The sequence below is a fragment of the Platalea leucorodia genome, assembly GCF_965183815.1.
Source record: "Platalea leucorodia genome assembly, chromosome: 1".
NCBI lineage: Eukaryota > Metazoa > Chordata > Aves > Pelecaniformes > Threskiornithidae > Platalea > Platalea leucorodia.
In genome coordinates, this window is record NC_138823.1 from 95,297,509 (window position 1) to 95,322,500 (window position 24,992).

Below are 24,992 nucleotides of genomic sequence, written 5' to 3' on the forward strand. Positions count from 1 at the left end.
TTGTAGTAATAAAGTTTGAGACTCAACTGTAATTTATATATACCTTGTATACAAAAAATATCAATTGCCATAGCAATTTTTAAGAACAGGCTGTCAGTGATAAACCCCAAGCTGGAAATAATGCTTTATACGTTCTACGTGGATCTTCTTTCTAGTATGTGTTTTTCAACATTCTTTTAGCTACAGAATCACAGCTCTCAAATGTAACCAGCTGTTTAGATCTTTGTATCATGCCCTTCAGTCTGTATATTCAGTTATCTTCAACAAGCTTGGGCTTTTCTCCATTAAATTTTATCTTGTTGGCCTGAGAGATAAGCCTATAGAATCAGTTACAAAGCAACTAAACCTTTTTATTAGACACTCTCGCCCTTCGTGGGAGGTAAGGAACACCAACTCGTGGGCTTGGCTGGAGAAGGTAAAGCCTGCAGAGTAAAGGAGCTGTAGGTTCAGTTCACATAATTACTCTCTGTTCACTCTTTGGGTGGAAGTATCTCCTAAAGGTTTGGTATATACTCTGTGACACTGTCCAGTCTCAGGCATACGCTTCTCATATTCATTAGAATCACTGAAAGCATTTCTTGACTCTGTTCTTGATGATCTTCCCAATTAAGTGTATGTTACTGAGTAAATACTGCAAATAATTTGACTGGTTTTGGCTTATGCTGTAATGAAAACCTTCAGGTTAGTTTTAGAAATGACTAATTTACTAGAAGGATGTAACACCTAGTGTCAGAGGTGAAGGGTGCTTTTTTCTGAGTAATTTCCAAAGTGACCTAGAAATCTGATAATTAAATCTCAATAGGTATTATAATGATAGAAAACTAATATGATATTATGTGTAATACTGGGCATAATTGTGTGTTTACTGAACATCATAATCAAAATCAAATAAACAATAATTTGAAGAGTAAACTTCCATTACTGGGAGGCACATGGAAAGTGTGATGAAAACACTGTGAATCAAATAGCTTTCATAATCAGTCCAGTAAAAAGGATTAGTAGGATTTCTATGTCCTTGTACTACAGAGGCTTTCTTAATCAGCTAGACAGACCCGTTTCTACATTCCTCAAGCATTCAGGAAAGATCTATGTTTTTCGTCAAGGTTTTGTTTTCAAGGGTGATGTTCTTTGCTTTTTTTTGCAGTTCAATAATAGCTTCATTCTTCCTGTTACGTTCAGTGGTAGAAGGATGATCTGTGTCCTAGTGAGTGTAACAGTGGAGGAAAACAGTGTCTGAACAGACGGAGAACCAAAATTTAGCATGGGGTTCATCACTGCCTTTCCTTAGAGTTAACTGAAGGGTAACTGTGGTGTCTTGACCAAGACCAGCTATAACAAATGGCAGAGAATTACTAGGAAGCACGTAAGCTGCTGATAGGTAATTAAGATTGTATTTATTTCATAGATGTGCTTTTTGAGTATTAAAATACAGAATATATTGTGAAACTTAACATAGTGTGTGTGTGTTTGAGACCTGAGCCTCTATTAAGGTATGTCCAAAGAAGGGCAATGAAGTTGGTGAAGGGTCTAGAGCACAAGTCTTATGAGGAGCAGCTGAAGGAACTGGGGTTGTTTAGCCTGGAGAAAAGGAGGCTGAGGGGAGACCTTATCGCTCTCTACAACTACCTGAAAGGAGGTTGTAGCCAGGTGGGGGTCGGTCTCTTCTCCCAAGTAACAAGTGATAGGAGGAGAGGAAATGGCCTCAAGCTGCGCCAGGGGAAGTTTAGGTTGGATATTAGGAAAAACTTCTTCACCGAAAGGGTGGTCAGGCACTGGCACAGGCTGCCCAGGGAAGTGGTTGAGTCCCCATCCCTGGAGGTATTTAAAAGACGGGCAGATGTGGTGCTTGAGGACATGGTTTAGTGGTGGACTTGGCAGTGATAGGTTAACGGTTGGACTCGATGATCTTAAGGGTCTTTTCCAACCTTAATGATTCTATGATTCTATGTTTAGTAATGGTAGTAAGGGAATATACTCTAAGAACAGGCCAGTGTCACTTGCCATATGTGGTGAAAGAAAAATTATATTCTAAGCCTGAAGTCTGTAGAATAGGGAAATAAAATATAACCAGTGAGAGAACATGGACATGTAATTACATATGGAGTAATTAATAAATAAGAAAGCCACCTATGGCTGTGATAGAGTTGTCAATGTTAAAGAAAAAAAAAAAGTGGAAACTGAAGATTCAGTTAATTTCTAGACATTATACTTTATGCTATGGGAAATGAACAAAGCAGGTCTGTTTTCTTTGTTGGATGGCTTTGTGTACTGCTGTCGGTACATTCAAATTTGGACAATACGTTCTGGGTCTGAACACCGTTTTCTTTCCCTGCTCAGTGAAGAAGGAGCAAAGCTTTTTCAACAAGGAAAAAAAAAAGTTTCTTTTACCTATGAGAATCAAGCACTTTTTTTATTACCTATCCGGTTTTGCAGCTGAACCCAACCATGTTGCTTTTCATTCTGCTTTTTTTTATTTTGCCATGGCTCTATTTTTCACACAATTTGTATAAAAATTTAGCATATCAAATCAATAAATTATCTAATAGATGAAGTGGTAAAATAACATATCTAACCTTTGTCAGATGCACCAGAAGTGTTATCAAGCATTATGAAACAACGATACAAGGATCATCAGCTGGAGATGATGCTGACTTTTCAGAGGTTGAGATCTTTCAGAATCACTGGGACTCCTGGCAGAACCTGTTGCTGTCACCACCCCACCCAGGTGCCGTGGTTCTGTGCCACGGTTGGTGGGACACCGCCCGTGCTGGGGTCACCCTCAGCTTCTGGCCAGTTTTCCCTTGTGGATCAGCCCCATTCCTGCTGCATGCTTCCTGACGGTTAGCTTGGGCTTTCTTGCGCCCTGAACTGAGTACCGTGAGACCTTGCCCCCAGGGTTCCCTCATGGTTCCTGCTAGATCTCCGGATCCTTGCTGAAGACTGCAGCCAGGCTACAAAAGCACATCACAGCCCTACAGGCTTCTGCATCCTAAGTGACCCCTGCCCCCAGGTCCATGCACTCTTTAATGGAGAATAGGTGAGGGTATGGGGGTTTATTAATCAGATGTGGCTAATCTCTATCATCTAGCCGACAGTCATTATCAGCTGAGTAGCCATCCACTGGCTCTCAGGAGCCTCATATTCTACCCGGATGCCAGTAACAAGGATAATACTGCAGAGGAATGTCACAGGACCTGTCCAATTTAGTTTTTTTTATCAATCAATGATTTGGAGGGGCCAAAAGCGCTTACAAGGTTTGCAGTTTGTGCCAAATCAGGTGGTGGGGTGGCAACAGGGGCCTAGCAGATATGCTTGAGTGCAGGGCTGCCACCCAGAGGGAGCTAGGCAAGCTGCAGGAATGAGCCAACAGAAACCTTATGAAATTCCACAGGGACAAGGAGTCCTGCACCAGGAAAGGAACAGGCTGGGGACTGACTGGCTGGGGAGAGGCTTCTCCTGAGAAGGACCTGGGGGGGTCCTTCTAGATGCAAAGCTGCCGTGAGCCAGCAGTGCACCCTGGCAGTAAGAAAGGCCGAGAGCGTCCTGGGCTACACCAAGAGGAGCACAGACAGCAGATGAAAGTGAGTGACCGTTACCTCTCCAATCAGTGTTAGAGTTTATCTAGAATAGCGTGTCCAGTCTTGAACCTCCCCAACTCAGGGAAGATACAGACAAAACCAGATGATCTTTAAAGGTCCCTTCCAATCCAAACTATTCTGTGAAAACTGTATGTAGAAACTTCTGCAAAGTTGAAGGAAGACATAAGGTGTCAAACTTTGGAACATTTCTATTCCAGTCCTTTCATTCCTTTTCCCCTTGAAGAAGTGAAAAAAGGCCATTATCATAACTTTTTATTCCCTCATTTATTTCAAATAATAGATTGCAAAGTGTTCAATCACTACTTGAAACTGAATGATTGCAAAAATATCTGTACAAGACAAAATTCCACACAAGGACTCAAGTCCCGTAAAGGACTTAAAAGAAGGAGTGCTATCTTAACTTTAATGTTCTTGGACAGACACAAGTTTATACACTTTCCCGTTTCTCAACTTCTTGGTCAGAACCCTCAGCTTGAGTCAGCGGAAGTTTGCCCCGAGAAGGGAAAGGGAACTGCTGCACGTGGCAACTAGGAACTCTATCCATTACAGATACTTACGATGCCTATAGCGTTGTATCAGTCTGAATTATACCTTAGGTGTCTGTGATTCTCTGACTTTATCATATCTCTTTTTCCATCTGGCAGTTTCGAGTTGCAGGATGCAGTTTTGTTCGTGGTCTTTCACCCTCTGTTGCTGCAGCTTTTGGTTCTCTCTCCTGAACTCGCAAATCTGCTGTTGCATTTTCTTCATCTCAGCTTGTTGGTTTTCAAATTCTGCTTGCAGGATTCGAAGCTGAGCAGCCAGCTTGTTATATTTGGATCGCAGCTGTTGACTTTCTGCCAACCTGCCATCCTTTTCTCCCTGGAATTTTGTTTGCAAGGATAGGAGCCATTTCTGTCTAGTCTCCTTTTCCTCCCTTAGTAGGTGAAAGAGTTCTTTGGGAGGCAGTTGTACTGCTCCTTCAGACTGAGACTGTATTCTTCTCTGCCTTAACCAGCTGGCACTTTATTACAGAGAGAGGATATTTGACACAAGATTCCCTCTTTTGTATAAAAGAAGGAGAAAGGGGTATTTAGGTTCCAGGTGCTCTAGTGTCAGAAGCTTAAGCGGCAGAACTTGAAGGCAGCCTGGAGTAAAGCTGTAGCTTTAGAAATGTCAGAAACTGGCTTGTTGCTTTCCACATTCAGAGGCTCTCAATGGGTTGACTTCACATTGTGGGTGGAAACGGCATTCATTCTTTTTTAAAGGCTTCTCAGTGCAAGCATCCCTGCTTTCTGCACAATTGCAGATTTTTTATAGCCTTTACGTGTACCACTTGGATAATGGGAAAACATCTACAAAAAAGACTGCATTTTAAAATTTTACCATTACGTACCAGATGATAGCAAAGGCCCAGCACTCACTTTTATTTTCTTACCCCTACATTATATTGGTATGTAAACCGATTAGCACATCGTTCCGTGTAAGGGGTGTTACAGTGACCTAAGACGCTTCTAGTGAGGCTTGAAAATTTGGAATTCCTTTGGCTTCAGTTGTGCCTTTATTTATTAGATTGGAAATATAGCATTTCAGAGTATATTAGTAAAACTCTATCAATGTCTATCGCAGATGACACAGATCATCACTAACGTTTTAGGGAAAGCAACCGCGAACCTGTGGCATAAGCGGTCACTTCCAGCAAGGAGAAGAGGGCTCGGAGACGCAGCATTTTTAAGGCGGTGTTACGCAGAGGTACGGCAGGTGAGTATTTATTTACTTATTTACTTACTTATGGGCGGTGGCGGGGAGCTGCCCCCGAGGCACGCTGCGGCCGCCGGACTGGCGGCGCGTGGGGGCCGGCGGCGTGTCGCCGGCCGGGGCGGGGACAGGGTCACAGCCCCGGCTCCCGGCCTCTTCTCCCCCGCCGCCATTTCCGCCCCCCTCACAACAGCGCCTCGCGGCTGGGCCACACCCCGACGGTAAGGCTGACGTCAGGCGTTGGCAGCCAATCCCCGCGCCGGAACCTGAGAAAGGGGCGGGGGTGGGGGCGGGTCCTCCCCGCCTCAGCGGTGGGGCCGCGCTCGCCCTCGATGCTTTTGGTCCCTCTGCCGGCACCGTAGCGGGGTGACCCGGTGCCTGCAGCCCCGTGTGCCGGCCGCCTCCATCCCCGCCGCCGCCGCCATGGATTACCGGGCGGTGGCGATGAGCCAGGCCGTGCCCGGGCAGTTTGACGATGCGGAGTGCTCCGACGGGTAGGAGGCGGCGAGGGGCCGGGTGTGGGCGGCTCGTTGGGGGCGGGGGGGGAGGCGGGCCGCTTGTGGGGCGTGAGGCGAGGCCGGGCCGGCTGGCGGCGGTTCCCGCAGGCCCCGTCGGTGCCGCCCGGGGGAAGGGTGGTTCGGGGGCGTCTGTCCCGGGGGATGCCTCGGGGGGATGCCCGCCTGAAGGCTGCGGGGGGGCGGGTGTGCTGCCCGGGCTGGGACGGGACGTGCGAGGAAGGGCTGGGTGCGCCCTCTCGGCTTTTTTCAATTATTTGTGATTTCTGCTTCACCACGAAAGTGGCCGGACCCACCTGCAGGCTCGGGGGGCAGAGGCAATTTCACCTTGGCGTTGTTTGGTTGTAACTGAAGATGTGAAACCGCCTAAGAGAACAGCGGGTCGCTTAGGACAGCGGATCAGTTTGGTTCGTTCTGGAATTAAAGCAACATCTTCTGTTGCACTGAAAGCCTCGAGGTTTTTATATTTAGTGGGGAGTGAATAAGGAATGGTCTTGTGTTGTGTGTTCAAGCCATCTTCTTTCTGGTCTACCATTTATTTAGTTAAATGAATGTTAAATAGTTCAGTTCTTCACTATGGGAGTGGTGAGGCACTGGAAGAGGTTGCCCAGAGAAGGTGTGGGTGCCCCCTCCCTGGAAGTGTTCAAGGCCAGGCTGGATGGGGCTTTGAGCAACCTGGTCTAGTGGAAGGTGTCCCTGCCCATGGCAGGGGGGGTGGAACCAGACAATCATCTTTAAGGTCCCTTCCAACCCAAACCGGTCTGTGGTTCTAAATGTCGAATGCTGGCAGAGAATCTGCTTTGGGACACACTTGTTCTGGCAGAAAAATGTGTCGTACTACAGCCATTAAGACGTGAGTAAGTCAAAAGGGTACATTTCTCCCACAAATTCTTTTTTAGGCCTAACTTTTTCCATGTAGGCTGTGCTGGTGCCCTGAGTTACCAGCAGGTTGGCTGTCTGCTTCCAGTGAGCTTTTGTGCGATACCTTGTCAAGTAGAAATCTGCTGTGGCAGCAAGCAGAGTGGTTCACCTCTGGTGAAGGAGCCAGCTGGTGTGTTCATCTGATTGGAGTCAGAGGGATCCAAATATGTGTAACTGCAGAACAAGTTAGAAGGCAGCACTGATGTGGTGAAAAAGATAATTTAAATGTAGTCCCTCCTTTAAAGGCAGTGACATCCTTGTATGTGCTTGCTTAAAGACAGGTGAAGTGAGAAACATCTCATGGAGAGCCAACCTTGTGAAATAATTTGTTGGGATAAACGTATTGAATTTTTGATGACTGTATCAACCATTTGTAGTTATATAAACATCTGTATTTGTTTGAAGTGAATTTACGCAAGACACAGAAACAGTTGAAGAAGGTGTGGTCACTGAGAACTGCCAGTCGTGCATGTGCAAAGAAGTTGACACTGGGGAAGGAGATGGTGATGATGACGATGATGAAGAGGAAGATGAAGACTGGGACTGGGATGATGAGGTGGGAAGACTCATGAAGCGCCACAATGCTGCTGGTGGATGCAATCCACAGGTATGTTGACGGCTATTTTGTGAGCATCAAGGGTGCCCAAGAGCAAATGGGGCTAACCTGGAGGCTTTGTTCTTTGTTAGTATTATGTTGAGCATAAGGGCAAACAGAAATTTTTCCTCGAGACTCCCCTTCCTTTGAGTCTGTTCCTCTACCATGCCATGTGTATATGTATGTTGTAGCCAGAGCTCCTTTTGATTTCCTTGTCCCTATTGCTGGATCATCTTTGTCTCTGTGGTTTTCCTTCTGTTCCTTAGCTTTCTCAACCTTTCTTTGTCCACCCGGATCTCTACTGATGTTTCTTACTTTTTGGTATTTTTCCTCTCTTCCCCATCTTTTCTATTTAATTTTGAGACCGTACCTGCTTGTCACACCCAGGGTGAAACAGGTTATGTTTTGGACTAGTAGTGAAGGAGACAAAAGAAAGCATAGGGGAGAGAGGGAGGTGCTAGAAGTGGATTAATTTAGGGTGTATGCTGTTGGCATAGAAACTCTGGTGTTGCGCAGAAAAACATACGTGATGTGAGAACTAGCGTCCTTCTTCCCCTCAGCTTGGACACTGGAGGTTCAAAATGTCTATTTTCTTATTGTTACCAACATAACAGAATAGTTGAGATAAATTAAAGTGGTGCTGATCGTGGCATATCATGTCTGACTCACAGCACTTGTCCCAGGTGACTTATTCTTGCCTTTAGTTAGAGGTTTATGCTGTCCAGTGTTGGTGAAATCGTGTTCAGATAGTAATTGTGTTTGGAGAAGACTACCTGTAAGAAAAGAGAGCATCTTGGAAAGTTTTCTCAGTTGATTACCTTCTCATTTTTTCTCTCATTGTTCTCCTTGTTTCTGTCTGCCATTTCCCTTCCTTTTACAGATGATAAAAGTGTTAAAATGAGAGACTTGCAGATTAATTCTCAGACTAAAAATAACCCTGAGTTGGGGCACTCTTTGGAGTTTTAACTGATGTGCCACCTGTATTTTCTTTTCTTGAATTAAGTAAAATCTGGTGTTAATCCATATCCATTTCCTCACCTTTTCTGGTTTTCTATTTATAGCTCTAGGCATAGGCATTTGAGCTGACTTTTCCAATGATATTGTCTGTATTTCAAAGGGCTATCTAGAGAAAGCAACTTATATTAACAAATCCTTTGTTTCAGGCAAATAGACAGACCCCTAGTTGCCTGTCGGCAAAAATGTCTACCCCTACAGACAAGGCTTTAAGGAAGTTTGAACATAAAATTAATTTAGGTGAGTATAATTGCATTGTATTCTTTTATGAAAACAGATAGCCACTCTGTGATGTTCTCAGACTAATTCTGCTTACTTTAAGCCAGAACTCATTGGAATGGCAGTTAACCATTGCCAGACAGATTAAAAAATGGCTTTTGCGTACTTGAAGTTTCCTTTAGTCTCCATTAACCAGCTGTCATAGCCCTTTCTCTCCCCCTTCAGAGCCACAGGGCTGTTTTGTTTTGTTATTCTTCCCCTTGACTTCTCCAGACCACATAAAGTATTTCTTCCCTAGCTCTTCTGTAGGAGCAAGCTTTTAGGCTGGAGGGAGGGTATCAACTCTCTGTTGTGATGTTGTTGGTCATTCTCAAAGCTGCTACCACAGCTAAATTTTCTAGACTATTGCAGTCCGCTGTAGTATTAGGGTGGTACACTATGCAACAGTTATCTCACAGGGGTAGAGTTTCTGTGATAAGGGAAGAGGCGATGGAAATGGCTGTTCAGCTCAGCCTGTTAGGGCTAGATGTGGCCGTGATTGGGGCCTTTTGACAGGGTAGTAAACAGAGGTTGTGTTTTCCTTCATAACGAAGCGGTTCTAAAATGAAGGTTCAAAAGTGTAGTGCTGGTATATATAGCCAAATACAGAAGCTTTTATACATTTAGTAATTAATCAAACACCATTTTAAATACATCGTGAGGAGGGATCCTGGAGTCTATTGCTTATTCTGTTCAGAAAAATGGCATTAAATTACAGTAAGAGAACGGTGCACAAATTTAATGGTGGGATGTTATCCAAAAAGCATTACTTCTGGATGGCATTACATCTCCAGGTCAGTGGGACTGCCTTGCTCATCTGCATTGCTACCTTATAGTCCTTGAAATGTAGACAGAATGGAGCTCTAGGTTAACTCTGGTATGTAGCTGCCCTTCTGGGCTTGTTATAAAGAGCTTCACCTGTGTTGGAATGTTGTGTTGTGGCGTATCGGCTGGCAGCAGAATTGCAGGGGCAATTCCGAATGTAGGGAACTTCTTTGATTTTGTGTTGTTTTTTTTTTTTTCTTATGTGTTTTTCAGATAAGCTGAATTTTGATGACTCTGTTATAAACCGAGTCACAGAAAAGTCTAGACAGAAGGAAGCAGACATGTGAGTATTACTCCTGGTTCTATTTTCATTTAAATAATTTGAACTCAGAAGAGTAGTTCTTATTTCCTAGTGTGATCCTGAGTTTTGAATAAACTTATTAAGAAAGCTAAAATTTGTAAGTAGTCTGCAAGCAATTTGCTTTCTGGTCTTAAACTCTTTGGTTTCCAGATCAGTTGTTCAAATCATTCTGAAGTTCTGATGCTTCTGTCCCTGCTGCTGATAGTACATCTGATTGTATTGGTGTAGTAAGACAGAAGTGACAGGTGTCATTCCACTAGGAAAAGACTATTTTATCTCTGATACTCTTTTACTAAACAGAGGTCCTTAAGCATTTGGGCTAGAAAAAAATACTGGAAGCCTTTTGAAAGTTCCACCTGATGATTTGGTGAGGAGAGGTACCTTTTTAAAAAAAATTTTTTTTTTTTTTTTTTAGCCTGCAGCTCATAGCCCTAAATTGTTAAGACAGATATCGTTTTCTCCCGAGTGAGCATAGTTCAGTGGAGGCAAGCAGATATCTGTAAAAGAGAAGGGCACTGATGTTTATGGGTTTGTGTTTTGGGTGTTTGTTTTTTTTTTTCCTTCCTGCCTGCAGGAGAAACTTTTGCTTTTATATGAACTGAAAGCCTTACTTTTTGAGGCTGTCATCCTCTCTTTCATACACAATGTCATGTTTTACTCTGTCAAAGTACTGAGTCCATGTGTGGGATTGTATCATTTTATTTTCACTTCTGCTAGGTACCGAGTCAAAGACAAGTCAGACAGAGCAACAGTAGAACAGGTAAGTCCTTAATGCATCAAATTTCTCTTTTGACTGCATCCAATAATGTGGAATTCTGGAATCAATGATAAAATGGATACTATAGGAACAGAGTTTTGCTTTGGAATTCTGTTTCCGTTGTTATCCTGAAGAGACCTGTTGTTTCTTTATGTTTCTTTCTTGTGTGAAGGTTGTACTTGCTTCCATAAACATTTTGGAGCTCATTTTTGTGCTTAGCATTGTGATTTGATTGTATATGCAATGCAGAATTCCATCTTAAGCTTTTATTAAATTCCAAAGAACAATAAAAATTGCTGGGTTTGCTTTTTTTCCTTTTTTCTTCTTTAGGAAGACTGAACCATTACTGGCCCAAGGCCACATAGCTGCTCTGTTTCAGTTATGATAGTTTTATCTTAAGAGAAACCTTATTTTAACACATTTAATGCAACTGTAGGCGGGAAATCATTCTCTTATGTCTCTTCTAGAGCTAGCTCAAGCATATATGCTTAGATTAAAAAAAATCATCTTGAAGGAAAGTGAAGTATCATTCTTGAATCATGGCAAAATTCTGAGTGGCTGCGATTTGGATTATCATTTGATTCTTAAGAATAGTCTGATGCCATGGGTCCTTTAATATGGTACTAGGAACGGACTATTAGTAGGTTTTGTCCTCTTCAAAGAGAGCAATTGTGCTGACTTTTCTGTATTAAATTTGAGGTGTTGGATCCAAGGACCCGAATGATTCTGTTCAAGATGCTAACTAGAGGTGTCATATCAGAAATCAATGGCTGCATCAGCACAGGGAAGGAGGTAAGTTTTATTACAAATGACATGATAGTCTTTTTCTCAACAAGCTAGGTGGAAGCTTGTGGTGCTCAGAGGATGTATTGAAATACTTGGGTTTAGTACTACTTTTTTTTAATATGTGTTGATTGGTAGGAAGTAATCTTAAGATAAAATGCAATTTATGTTAAAGGAAACAAGTTTTCCCCAAGTATGAAAGATTTCTCAGAATACTTAAATGTCATCTTAAATTTGTGAATCTTGTTAATTTTATGTTACAATTGAAATTTTTTGAAAGGGTATGTGTACACACAATATTAAACAGTGCCTGAAAAACATACAAACCAAGATAATTCTTCCTTCATGAGAGACTCTCTTGCATGCAGATCAGACTAGCTCCACATGTCAGCAGACATGGGAGTATCTAAATGGTGTAACAAAATTCTGTTTAAAATACTACTAAACCTTCATTGCTTTTACAAAACTAGTATGTTTGTGTGCTGTTATTATCAAGTAATACTGCAGGTAATTAAAAGCAGACCACAAATTTCCAAGTAAATTAATAAATCGGTTTTAGAATGCCTAGTCGTTAGGCTGACCTGGTTTTCTTCCAAGTCCTTGGGTGCTGATTAAAGGCATGCTTCCACCCTGTGTAGCAGTGTCAACGTGAGATATTTGGGCCATGCTTTAGGGCCTAAATAGTGCACAGACTCAAATTAATCCTTCATACAAGGGCTTCCTTCAGTCTCCAGAATGTGGATGAGGTGGAGTTTTGTCCTATATGCATTGTCATACTCCTACCCAGTCTTAAGTACTTCCCATAAGCTGCCTCTGGTAGAAAGAGAAATTGTCCTTGTGTGCAGTCTCACTCAGCTGGGTGCCTAGTAGGGGCTGGGGTGAGATCAGATCTTTTTATCAGATCTTTTCCAGGTGTCAGAAAGAGAAGAAGAGAGAAGGTTATGCTGGTTTAAAGAGTTTTTCTTTAATATTATTTGTTTCCTTCATAATCCGATAGGCTAATGTATATCATGCCAGTACTGCGAATGGAGAGAACAGAGCAATAAAAATTTACAAAACCTCTATTCTGATGTTTAAAGATCGGGATAAGTATGTGAGTGGTGAATTCAGGTGAGTTTGACTTCTGCCTGATTTTACTGGGGAAGAGGTGTTGTTTGAAAGGTGGTAAAATCACCGGTACTAATACTGCATTGATTGGCTAAGAGTCCCTGTTGTCTTTTATTTCTTTATTTAAAGATTTCGTCATGGATATTGCAAAGGCAACCCCAGAAAAATGGTGAAGACATGGGCTGAAAAAGAAATGAGGAATTTAATAAGGTGATTCTTCCAGTTTTTATTTCGGCATGCAAAGGTAACTGAAACTTTAAGTTTATAGGAGGTACTCTCCTATTGCTAGACTGTGGCTATCACTACCTTTTAGAGTCTCTGGAGTATTCAAGAAAGCGTCTTAAGCTTCCCTGTGGGAAAGAAAAGAAAGGGGAGGGAGGAATAAAGATATCTTTTTGCCTTGCTGCTCATGCTCTAAGCTCTTCAATGTCTGAACACTCTGTCTGACATGACTGAAAAGTGAGGAAAGGCTAGAAATAGCTGCTGCTGAGTAACAGCATGCTGTGTGATATAGGTTAATCTAGGATTAACCTGAACTCTGTAAAGATTCTTTGGCCGACACAGGAATGCTTAGAGAAGGGTCAGAGCCAGAATGGTTGTGGCTTTTTGTATTCATTTCCTAGTTGTTCTTCACAAGTGAGAGTTTCCTGAGTAGAGGAGCTCTTACTGCAATGCAAATAGTAGAGTTTGGTTTTATTTTTTTGTGGCTTTGTTCCTGTGTTACAGGTTGAATACAGCCCAGATACCTTGCCCAGAGCCGATCATGCTAAGAAGTCATGTGCTTGTCATGGGCTTTATTGGTAAAGGTGATAGGTAAGTGTCCTTAGAAAATCAAATATTTTTTTTATTAGTAGCTTTCCACAACATTTTATTAAAAACAAACAAACCAGCCCTCTGAATTTACCTACTATTTAGGCCTGTGAAATTAACATTTTATTCTTACATGTGCATGTGACCTGTAGAATACCCAGACATTTGCCAGCTACCACTGCAGACAATCTGCATGATTCTGAAGCCTCAGCTGGGTGCAAAATGAGTCCGTAAAGTGGCTTAGCCAGAGATTAAGGCTGGAAAGGCTTGCTAATCATACGTGAAGATAGCTCATCATTTTGTGGCACAAACATTAATGTAGCATGGTCCAAATTAGCTCATGTTGGAAACAGAGCTCTAGTATCTTTGGCAAGAATATACCAAGCTTTGCTGCCCTTCATGCTGGCTCCATGCACTTAGCTGCTCATGCTGAGCTGCTTGACACACTTGGTGTGCGGAAGGATCAGGTACAGCATTTAAAGCATTTGCAGCTGGTGTGAAGGAGGAAAAAGTGTTCACTTTCTGTTGTTTGTGTTGTACTTTCAAGGCCTGCTCCTCTGCTGAAGAATGCTCAGTTATCTGACTCCAAAGTCCGGGAGCTGTACCTGCAAATCATCCAGTACATGAGAAGAATGTACCAAGATGCCAGACTTGTTCACGCAGATCTCAGTGAATTTAATATGCTGTATGTTTTTAAACTTTGCTCTAAATTGTGACATCTAAAATGTATGCATTGGCAACCTCTATGTGAGAGTACTAATCTACCTTTAAGGAAGGGTGGTGTCCTTTTCGTTACTGGGTTTTGTAACATGTCATTAATTATGTAGCTTTTAACCCAGATCTGAGCTTTCTCTGTTTAAAAAAACAAAAACAACAAAACAAAGGAAAAAAAAAAAAAAAACAAAAAACAAAACAAAAAAAAAAACCCACACAAAAAAACCCCAAACAGAAACCCCTCACAAACAAAAAAAAACTCAACTAGAGAAAAAATTACTAAGGTATCTTTTTTTTTTTCTTTTTCTCCCCCCACCCATAACACTGCTTTTTGTGCTCATGAGAAGACTAGTTCTTTAAAGTGTAATAATACAGCTTGTGTAGAGGAGGGAAAGGATTGACCCAAAAAAGCCACTCTGGCCCCAATATGCCAGGTGTACGCTAGAGGAATCTGTTAAGGTTGTTTGCTGGTTCTCAAGTTTGAAGCACACTTCGTTCTCTGCTCCTCAATAATCTCCCATATAACAGCGGTGGAATTAGTGCAGGTCTCCGTGTTTGTTTGCAGCTACCACAGTGGGGATGTGTACATCATAGACGTGTCTCAGGCCGTGGAGCATGACCACCCGCATGCACTGGAGTTCCTGCGAAAAGATTGTGCCAACGTTAACGGTGAGCAGGCTGCACTTCAACTCTTGTTCTGATAGCTGTTTTTTTTAGGAAGGTGAACTGTGTTCACTTAAGTTCTTTCAGGTATAACTGACTGTAGAAGCTGTGAAACTTCTGTTAAAATGCTCCTATTCCTAGGTTCTTATGGCTTCCTCAGGGAGCAGTGTAGTGTGCTGAGTTCAGAAGAGTGTAGCCTATTTTGCTAGAAATCATCTGGCTGAAATGAGTCACCCGGCTGGACCTCAGATTTACGACAGATCTGAGATCAGTCCCAGTCTGCAGCAGCACCTACCCCAGTCTTAACTTCCCTTACTTAGAGGACTGCGCAGACATACTGATGCGTTTCGTTCTGTGAGTGGAATCCACATCTGGAATTCCAACTGGCAAGAAGTTACCGTGTGTTATGAAGTTCACTACACTTCCTTGTCCAGGTCAGCTGAGAGGATCGAGGCATAGAGTAATCTATTAGAGATGTTATCACTTGTCATAGTATTTTGATAAACAAGGTACCTTTATGGTATTTTTCTCTTGAAAATTTGGTCTTCATGTGTGAGTATGCATGTTGTGTAACAGACACGCCTCCTGGTAGGGTGTGTTTCTCCCTGAGGACAAGAAATCTGTCACTGCAGGCTGCTTTTGTCCCCCGTTTCTTTTCACAATGCCTTGTTTCTAATTTTACAGAGACTCTTGAAAGTCTGTGGGAAAAGAACTGTGTGCATTTTGATGCTATGTGTTTGTTGATACCCAGTGTGCTAGTTTTTCCTTATTCCTTTTCTGTTCATGGATTTCTAATAACTCCCTTCCGGCTTAGATACTTCCATCCTTGCTCTTTTTTCATGTCTTTTGGTTTGCTCTTCCTAGATATTCTAGTGCCTCAGTGAGTTGCGTTTTGTTTGTGAGGTGTGTTTTGTTTGTTTGTTTGTTTGTATTCTGTCACTGCAACTTCCTCTGTGTAGTCCTTCTACAGAAACTCTGAGAAACACCTTGCTTTATGCTCTGCCCTAGCTGTGATCATCGCAAAGACTTGCGGTTCCATGGACACAGAGAGCTGCCTCCAAACTAAATTTTTTTTTTTTGTTCTGTCTATGATTAATTTCTCATGATGAGAGAGCTTCTGAGAACTTCAGCACAAAACACTTATTAAGCAGTCCTCAGTGTCTTTCACTGCTGTTTTTCAGTACAGAAGTGCAGCCTCTGAATTTGGTTATACTCGACTCAAGAAACCAATTCTGAGTGTAGCACTGAGGAAGATTCTAATATGTTAATGTGTCTTCCCTTTTAGGTGGATCATAATTAGGCTGTACTGTGTTTCAGTGGATGCTTCTGTTTGGCAAAAGTTTGAGGTCTCCATTCTTCGTTCTTTGAACCATGTTTTTCATCTTAGTCATTGCAAATACTACACCTCTCTTAAATTGTTTACTTCTTAGCCCCTATTCCATTAAGTCTGGCTCCTGCTGAAATTGATTTGGCTTTTATATTTATCTAGTTATTCTCCTTTCAGTATTTGTTGCATCTGGAAGATGAACAGTTTTATTTCAGATGGCCAAGAGTCATCTGATAACTAAATCCAGTATGATGCGGTACATGCTGCTGAGACTTTCCCAAGTCATCAGGGCCATTGGCTTGCTGTAACTGTCACTTTAACATCACAGCCGCATATGTTATGCGTAATTATTTACGGTTTTTGTCTCTGCACCTGTTTCCTGGTAGACTTTTTCCAGAAGCACAATGTTGCAGTGATGACTGTGAGGGAGTTGTTTGAGTTTATTACTGATCCTTCTATCACAAGTGAGAACATCGATGACTATCTGTCTAAGGTAAGACCTCATGGCCTTGTTGCTTATGTAGGAAGACTTGAACAATAAAATCAGGTCTAGTTCAAGCTCCTTCATCTCTTGTACTCTACATCCTGCTATTGAAGGAAGCTGGTACGTGACATTACGTTACGCTAGTGCTTCAAAAATGCATACAGGTCTTTTCCATTTATACCAGTATAGGACAACAACGCTTTCATTCTATGTTGTCTCAAAAAGTCTGATAATGAAAACTCAAATGTCTGTTTTAGGTGCTACTAAAACCAGGATGCTTTAAATTAGTTCTTTCTTTTTGGCAAAGAGAAGCTCTGCAGAAATATAACCATGCTTATATAGAGAATGGGGTTAAGAATGCAGATTCGAGCAGGGTGGGCTGAGGGAGGAAGGGAATGACTCAGGGCAGTGTTACTCCAAGGTACACAGTCTTGCTAGCCAAATATAGCAGCTGGCAGAACACGTTGATTCTAGGAGAAGGTAAACTTACTGAGTGCTGCTAGCACCACCCATTTATTTCATCTCTAGCTGCCAGTCCTCTGCTCCCAGTTAGATGTTTCTTTAAAAGGGCGGGGAGCTTTTTAATTTAACGCAAGAGAAATGGGAGCCACATACGCTGTGCTCAGAGTGGAGATCTGATGTGTCATTCCTGGTCAAGACCACATGAATGTGGTCCAAATACCAGTACAGCATGGGGACTTCCAGATGTTGTGTACTTTCTGTCATACCGGAGGTTGAATGAGGCAGAGCTCTGCTACGTGGTTCCCCTTACTCGTGCTCCTCTGGCTTGCTCAATGTGCGTGAGAAGAGCCAGCTTCAGGACTGAGCACTGCTCGCTGTATTCTCCCTCCGCCGTTATGTCCCGTGGTCGCGCTGGGCCTGCCATAATTTGGTCTGGGAGGAGCAGCAAGCGCGTTTTTCCTCCGTTAATAAAGCAGATGTGCAGTTATGAGTGTGGTGTGCAGAAGTGTTGGTTACCATTAGGTGTCGCTCAAGGCCTTGCTATAGGGAAAGCTGGAGTATTTGTGAGTGACGGTGTGGGGTACAGGGAGAAACAGACGGGAATGGTGAGTTGGATTAAGTGATGTGATTCTAAAGAGCGATAACTTTGTATTGTTTTATGTTTCTTTAGGCAATGGAAATAGCATCGAAAAGAACAGAAGAAGAAAGATCCAGTCAAGATAAAGTGGATGAGGAAGTAAGTGAGGATTTTTGTTCCTGCTATGAAATTAATATTAACCTTGCCTCTTCTAAACAATGCAAAACATTCTGTTTTATTTGGCAAAATGTACAGTTGATAAGCAAAATATTGTTTGTGATACTGAGATGTCTTGAACTAGTTGAGATGTGAGGTATTAAGGGATACCACGTGTAAAAGCCGATAGTGATAAGGTGTTAGAAGGCAAATACTCCATTTCCTGAACCATTATGTTTGCTTGTAGCTAGGTCCCTTGATGTATCTTCCAGTTCAGGTTCAGTTAACAAAAAAAATGAGTGGAGAGATCTGATTTTGCCAGTGTTTTTGGACCAGTGATAGAGAAGCAGGATATTTTGGATAAGTGCATTGACCAAATTGCCTGTCTACTTCCAGTCCCAGTCTAATTCAGTTCTTCTATGTACTGTTTCTCTCCCTTGCTTTTACATTAAGTGAAGCCATTTCAAATCCATTACAGAAAACTGCTAACATTCTGGAAAGGCTTGATGTAAAGATAAAACAATTTCTATCTTAGTCATCTTCTCCTGTTCCAGGAGAGTTTAAAACAAAACAAAACAAACCCCAACTCTGTGTTGAGCAGAATTTGTATCAGTGAGAACCTATTTGTATTGGTTCACGTGGGGTTTATCTTTGGAGTCAATACTACTTGATTTATCAGAGACTTTTCTTTTTCTCTTGGAGCTCTGCAGGTTTTACTAACTGCTTCTGGCTCAAGCTTGGCCAAGGAAAGATTTTTTGTTTGTTTGTTTGTTTCCTAAGATATCCTCAGCATGCAACTTCTGAAATATAGGGTCAGATGCTAGTGTTTTGTTTTGTTGCAAGCCCATCTTTTACAAACCAATTATTCCTTTGCTTATATAAGGGTACTGACCTGTAAGAGAGATGGTTTAGTAGCATCTAAGTTCAGTTTATTTCTCTTAGACTTCTCATGTGACCATGGCTAGTTTGTGTCACTTTGCTCACAGAAGAGCAGAGCTGATTAAGGGCAAGCCCTGTGGAGATGGGGGCCTCTGCTCCTTGCACAGCGCTTAGTCTAGCAGTTATGATCATAAAGTGTACTAAATTTGTGCTGGGATTTAACCGATACCATGAAAAAGAGAAGCAGAATACTTCTCTCTGATCGGGTAGTGACTTAAGTTTGCTGGAGGACTGTTTCAAAAAGACTGCCTGACAAATTTTGAGTATGTTGTTGTTGATACTGCGGTTAGGTTTTACTGTACTGTACTGCTCCTTTTTTTGAGTTGGACCATAGGTTGAAGCAGGTATTATTACATAAAGAGATTCGGTTCTAGCAGTGCATTTTAATGGAGTTGCCTCCTGAAGGCATTGTAAACATCACAAGAAAAAATGTAGAGAAAATCCTTAGAATACAAAACCTTAGGACTCAAATAGGTTAAGAGGAAGCTGGAAGGACTGGAGAAGTTTGTAAGTGGCCTGGTGGTAGTCATGCTAAGGAAGGAGCCTTATTAGTCATGATCTATCAATAATGTATAGGTTGCATGTTAAGTTTGCTCTTCGAAAAAAAAAAAAAAAGAAAAAGAGAAGCTGCAGTTCAGATGGTAGTGGATGACTGCTGTGTTCGTTTTTAGTTTCTCTGACCCGTGAAATCCTTCATGATTATTCTCTTAAAGATGCATAATTAGGAAGGAAGAACATCATGAAACTATATGTAAATTAGTAAGTCTGTTTCCTTTCACTCTACTAGGTGTTTAAGAAGGCTTACATACCTCGAACTTTGACTGAAGTTAAAAACTACGAGAGAGATGTGGATATAATGATGAAACTGAAAGAGGAGGATATGGCATTGAATGTTCAGCAAGATAATGTGAGTAGACATGCTGAGGCACCGCAACAGAGGGTGGGAATATGAATTCTTCGTATTGGAAACTGATAGCAACAAACAAAACCAGAAGCCTTGTTACCAAGGCATGGAGTACTGAATCTAGTGTCATACTTTAAAATTGTCTGGTTAGTACTAATGCTAACATTGTGGTTTTTTTCCTGTTTGTTTTGTTTTGTTTTGACATAATAATTTTCTCTGGGCATGAAGATTTAAGACTCATATTTTGATAATGTAATTTTCTTTCTCTCTCCCTGGGTGTAGATTCTCTACCAGACTGTGACAGGACTGAAGAAGGATTTGTCTGGTGTTCAAAAGGTGAGAAGGTCTTTTTGAAATCCTTCATTTTAGCAGTTTTCAGAAAAGCGCTTATAAGGAGTACAGAGAATGCCTTGTCTTGCGGCTGATGCCATGGAAGAAGCCTCTTGTCTGCAGAGTGACCATTTATGTCTGGGATGGCTCTGGCATGACAGTGTGTCTGCACACCACATGAATTCCTTCCCTGCACTGTGGCTGATGCTGGGTTGCTTGAGAATGAAATGATAATCCTTGCTACAGCCACGATCTCTAAAGTTAAGGTGGAGAGGAGGGAAGATGCTTTCCAATTATGGAAAATGTAATTGATTTAAATTGTAGCATGACTGCAAGTTTTTATATGTTCAGGGTAGCTTTGCTGTAATTATTGTGTAAAGAACAAGCCTGCAGTCTAAGGCATAAGATATTATGTCTTACTATATTTGACGTACTTGACAGCGACACTTCTGTAAAGTACATTGGATAAGAAGCTGGGTACAGATCAGTCTGTCGCAATATATTTCAAGGCAGAAGCCCTGTGTGGATTCCCCCTCCTTCCTTTGTAAATGTTATCTAGCAGTGGTGTAGACTCTGTTTTAAAATTGAAATATAAATATGGATGGGATCAGGCTGTGGCACAGTCTCCAGGGTTGTTTAAGAATGTGTAGATATTTGTGTTTGCAGTAAAGCCTACATTGCAGTGCCCCCAAGGTAGATTTGGGTACAGTCCAAGGATAATTAAAAATTGACTTCCACATATGCTAGCAAATCGCTGTTTAACTTATGGAAATTAGTTTAGGAGTGCCAATACAGCTGTGCTGTGAGCCCTGACCTAAAAAGTTCTGTGTTGTACATTCCTAGATTCCTTGTTCTTAGTTTGGATTAACCTACTTTTCATTCTTTTTCTTGCGACTCAGTGATGGCTGTAGTAAAGGAGATGGCACAAGCTCACCTCAAGGGTTTCTTCGCAGCATACTCTGTTTTGTTTTATATATATATATATATACACACACACACACACATATGTATATATATGTGTGTATATATATATATATATATATATACACACACACACACATATGTATATATATGTGTGTATATATGGTCATTAGGCTTCTTTGTTGTGGTTTGATATAATTCTCTCTTGATATATCTTGCAGATTCCTGCACTTCTTGAAAAGAAGGCAGACGAGTCAGAAACGGACTCTGATGATGATGATGATGATGGCAGCTTAGAGGACTCTGATGCAGGCTGTAAAGAATCTGTACATCCCAAAGATAAACCTGCTGAAGTTAGCATGGACAAAAAGGTCAGTTGGGCAGGAACCCTTTATTTTTCCCACCTCTGCCTATATGACGGGAAAAAATCTAAACTGAGTGGTTCTTGCCACTTCTGTCTGAAACAAGCTATGGACTTTTCCTGTTGTGGAGAATGGGAGCAGAGAAAGTGAATTTCATTATGGATGCTTTATTAATGGTGTTTTCATGTAGAGGAACATGTAACATACTTCTCTGTAGCCTAGACAACGCCAGAAGAGAGATCTCTGCAGGGAATTCTAAGGCTGCACAAAGCAGAATTTAGCGAAGCCTAGGCAGCTTTTCAGTGCCTCTGGCTACTCTTCCAGGCTTTGGTGTTCAGGTTTGTGGTCGTGGTCCCTGATTAACCTCCTTTTGCCCAGGGAATCGAGACCACTTGATCTATAGAACTGGAGACTTGGTGACAGTGTTTGAACCACAGTGGCTTTTGCAGTACCAGTAGTACAGACTGGCTAGCTTTGCTGGGGGCAAGAGATGTAATGCAGTCATGCAAAGGGATTATGGTTTGGGGTTTTTTTTAAGATTTTGTTTTCCAAACTGCAGAACAAGTATGCTCTGTTTTGGTGAGGCTCTTCTGCAGAGCGTTGCCCATGGGTGAGAGGCTTTTGGCAGCCTTTCAGGTGCTGTGCAAAAGAAGGATGAAACTTGCTGGGCTTAAGGGGTTCAAGATTTGGGGCTTTGCTTGTTAGGTTTTTCTTCATAGAAAAGGTAAGATAATACATTCCATATCTGTCAAATAAAAAGGCAGTGCTCTACTAGACACTTTCTACCAATCTAGAGCTACTGCCTTTCAGATGTGAAGCAGGGAAGTCTTGGTCACTTCTCATCCTTATGGATAGGTTTTCATTTGGACTTGTTTTTGTGTGAGTAAGATGAGAGTTTTGGTAACCTATGTGTTCAGCTGTAGGTTGAACAACTGATTAACAGCAATTACTTCCACCCCCATTATGCTGAGTTTGCATTTTCCAGTTCCAGTCTTCATTGTCTGGCACAAATTATAGTGTATTGCCGTAGCACAGCACCCTTTCTTGCCAATCCTGATGATGATCAGCTTGCTCTGAGTTACCAGCAGTTACAGGATCAGTATTTTTGCATGACGTATAGAAACATATACTATAGTAGCCCTGTGGGTAGCAGAAAACCTAGATCAGGCATCCTGTTGTAATCTTAGGTGTAAATAGCATGAGTTAAGAGTGCCTCTTGTTCCCTTTCTTCAAAAGTTGCACGAAACTCAGGTTTTAACTATCTTGAATTTTGCCTTGTCATTACCAGTGTTGCAGCTCTTAGCTCCACCCCCAACCTATACTTCCTTTTTCCTTTCTCCTCACCATTCCTATAGATTTTTTTTTTTTTAATTTCTTCCTCTTGATAACTTCATTTTTATGTGGTGTGTTAACTAACTTGTTAATGTAACAATTGATTGACCTGCTCAAAAATCTCTCATTCCTTCTGGCTTTAAATGAATGGTGTTTTGTTCTTTATAGGAAAGGAAAAAGATGGTTAAAGAAGCCCAAAGAGAGAAGAGAAAAAACAAAATCCCAAAGCACGTAAAGAAGCGGAAAGAAAAGACTGCAAAAATGAAGAAAGGCAAATAAAATCAGCTTTGGCTTGGGGAAGGGGATGGTTTGTTGTGGGTTATTAAGTCACCATCTTTTTTTCTTTTTTAAAAATTAAAAATCCTTTATTTATATACATACAGTATTCACTGTGAGGGTGGTTTTGTTAATAACTTGGTGTAATTGTTCGAACAGAGTGCCAGGGGTTTCTCAATAGGAAAGAATGAGTTTAACACTTGTGCACGTTAAAATCCTTTAGCTGTGCAGGTTTAACCTGTTGTTAAGCTCGCATTGGTTTGTTCCTGGGGTCTTACTCCCCTGCCTCACACTGCATACAAGCTAGGTCGGTTTGTTCCAGAGCAGTGATTTGATTCAGACAGATCCTTGGAGGAGGGGGAATGGCAGTTCAAAGGCCCATGCCTTCGTCACAGTATGGAAGCAAACTGAGTTAGCTGTCCTCTGCAGGCTGCCACAGTCACCCGTGGGTAACCCTGCAGGCATTGTGCCTTTGCTGCCTCCCCATGCTTGCATCACCTTTGGTATCTTCTTACTGAAAGCTGAATTTTGTGATTTGGGGGGCACTGTCCGCGTTGCCCAGTGCCCTTCTGAAGCAATCAGGCAGGTGTACCCAAACAGACTAAAGACTGATTCCCCAACCCCCCCCTTGGATCCCAACATAGGGCACTGTTGCTCTTAAGAGTATTATGAACCAGCTATTTTGTAAGCTGGTCAAATGAGTATTTGCCATCAAGATTCATCACGTGTGTTCAGATTCAAGGCTGTGTAAAGGCTTGTGGCAGGACCTCTCTGTGGTATGGCTTAATATTATCAGTCCATGTTGTGCTAACGTGCCCCAGTTCTTTATTAGGGAGAAGCTGGCAGAGCTCTGCTCGTAAGTGACCTACTTGGGCTGGGGCAAAGGCACCATCCTGAAGACAGACCACCTTCTCTCTTGGCAGCTGCTTTGGCCACTGAGGCTGACAAATCCTGGGAGAGATGTCCTCCTCATGCTGTAGCACATCTGATGTCTTTTCCCACTGCCTGCAGTTTCAGAACTCCCTGTGCCAGCACAGAGAGAGGTTCTGATTCCAGTCAATGTCTTCATATGTTCTCCCACATTAGGGATGGAGTTGATGCCCTGGGGATTTACGCTTACAGGACATACATCCTCTGGTGACAGAGGGTATCTTTTATCCATCAATGGATATCCCACAACGATGGGTTGTCCAGGAGCAGGATGAAGCTTCCTTCTCTCTGCTCCTCACCTCCCACACCCAAAAGAGAAATGATGTTGGCCAATTGCACACATGATTGCACTCCCTAGTTTGACCTTCACAGCCTCTTTGGTGCCTTTGGCTGGAAATCTGGTAAGAGAGGAACTAGTCAATGCTTCTGGATCTCTCTCTCTCTCTCTCTCTCTGCTCCCTTCCTCCCTGTCCATAGAGGGATTGACAGTACTCTCATGTACAGTATGCATGTAAGTGTAGACAGTATTGCTGAAGCATGTTGGGAAGCAAGACTTGTGTTTCCTCAGCAAGTGGGGACGTTTGTTGGGAGACTGAGATGAAATATCTGCATTTTGGAAAATGGTGTTACATCAGGTGCAAGAAAGGGGGCAGCCTCTAACTGGGTACTGAAGGGAGGAGGAGATGCAAGACCTACATCCAGAGGTGAGGGAGTGCTGTTGATGGCCATTCCTCTTAACACCAAGGGCTGAGATGCTGCTAGATGTACGAACTGGTTATTTCCTGCTTTTCCTTGCCATCATGGGAGCGTGTGTAGTGACATCATCAGGCAGAGGTGGCCTTGGTGATGGCTGCCGTGAACCCGACTGGTTGTGTTCATAGGTGCAGTGCTGAAGGTGACTGAAACAGTAACAGCTTTGTGCACTTTGCCCTTGAAATCCCCTTGTATTGGGGATTTTTCCTGCCAACTGACAAGGCTATGGTGTGTGTAGGGACTAGGGGTTGGGGGGGTGAGGGTGTCTGAGCTGTTGCCTTCCTCCAGCAACAGGTTGCGCATTGGCCAGACCTCAGCGTTTTTGAAGTGGGCTAAGCATGAGTGAATCTCAAAGAAGCTGTCTGCGCTTTCATTTCGTGTAGCTCAGCAGCGGATGACTCCATCAGGGAACTGGCCCATGGCTGATCAGCGTGAGTCGGGGGGTTGTCAGGCAGAGACAACCTTCTTTACGTTGGGGCTGGGTGCTCTGAAGACAAGGATAGATGCTAGTTCTTGGCAAAGAGCCTGGAAGCCCCAGAGCCAGAGCGTGTGTCCCGCTGGGGGGTGTTTATCTCCTTTACCTGAGGAGACACTTCAGAGGAAGGAGGCTGCTATCATCTCTGCTTGAGGGAAGAGGAAA

The 24,992-nt window shown here is 42.4% G+C and overlaps 1 protein-coding gene across 11 annotated transcripts in view; it reads left to right on the forward strand.

Annotated features, from left to right (window-relative positions):
* The window catches only part of RIOK1 (RIO kinase 1), a 28,235-nt gene extending 5,457 nt beyond the window's left edge, over positions 1-22,778 (forward strand). For 3 of the 11 annotated variants that reach the window (XM_082320673.1, XM_082320677.1, XM_082320670.1), the window contains 17 exons: positions 5,208-5,339; positions 7,178-7,379; positions 8,531-8,621; positions 9,678-9,747; positions 10,483-10,525; positions 11,222-11,314; positions 12,303-12,415; positions 12,542-12,622; positions 13,139-13,225; positions 13,770-13,907; positions 14,502-14,605; positions 16,313-16,419; positions 17,543-17,608; positions 19,332-19,451; positions 19,731-19,784; positions 20,921-21,070; positions 22,562-22,778. In XM_082320673.1, coding sequence (XP_082176799.1) covers positions 7,242-7,379; positions 8,531-8,621; positions 9,678-9,747; positions 10,483-10,525; positions 11,222-11,314; positions 12,303-12,415; positions 12,542-12,622; positions 13,139-13,225; positions 13,770-13,907; positions 14,502-14,605; positions 16,313-16,419; positions 17,543-17,608; positions 19,332-19,451; positions 19,731-19,784; positions 20,921-21,070; positions 22,562-22,672 — 1,566 coding nt within the window. In that variant the 5' untranslated portion in view covers positions 5,208-5,339; positions 7,178-7,241 and the 3' untranslated portion in view covers positions 22,673-22,778. The other 8 variants (XM_082320678.1, XM_082320671.1, XM_082320675.1 and 5 more) reach the window with 8 other exon arrangements.
* Positions 22,779-24,992: the final 2,214 nt, after the last annotated feature.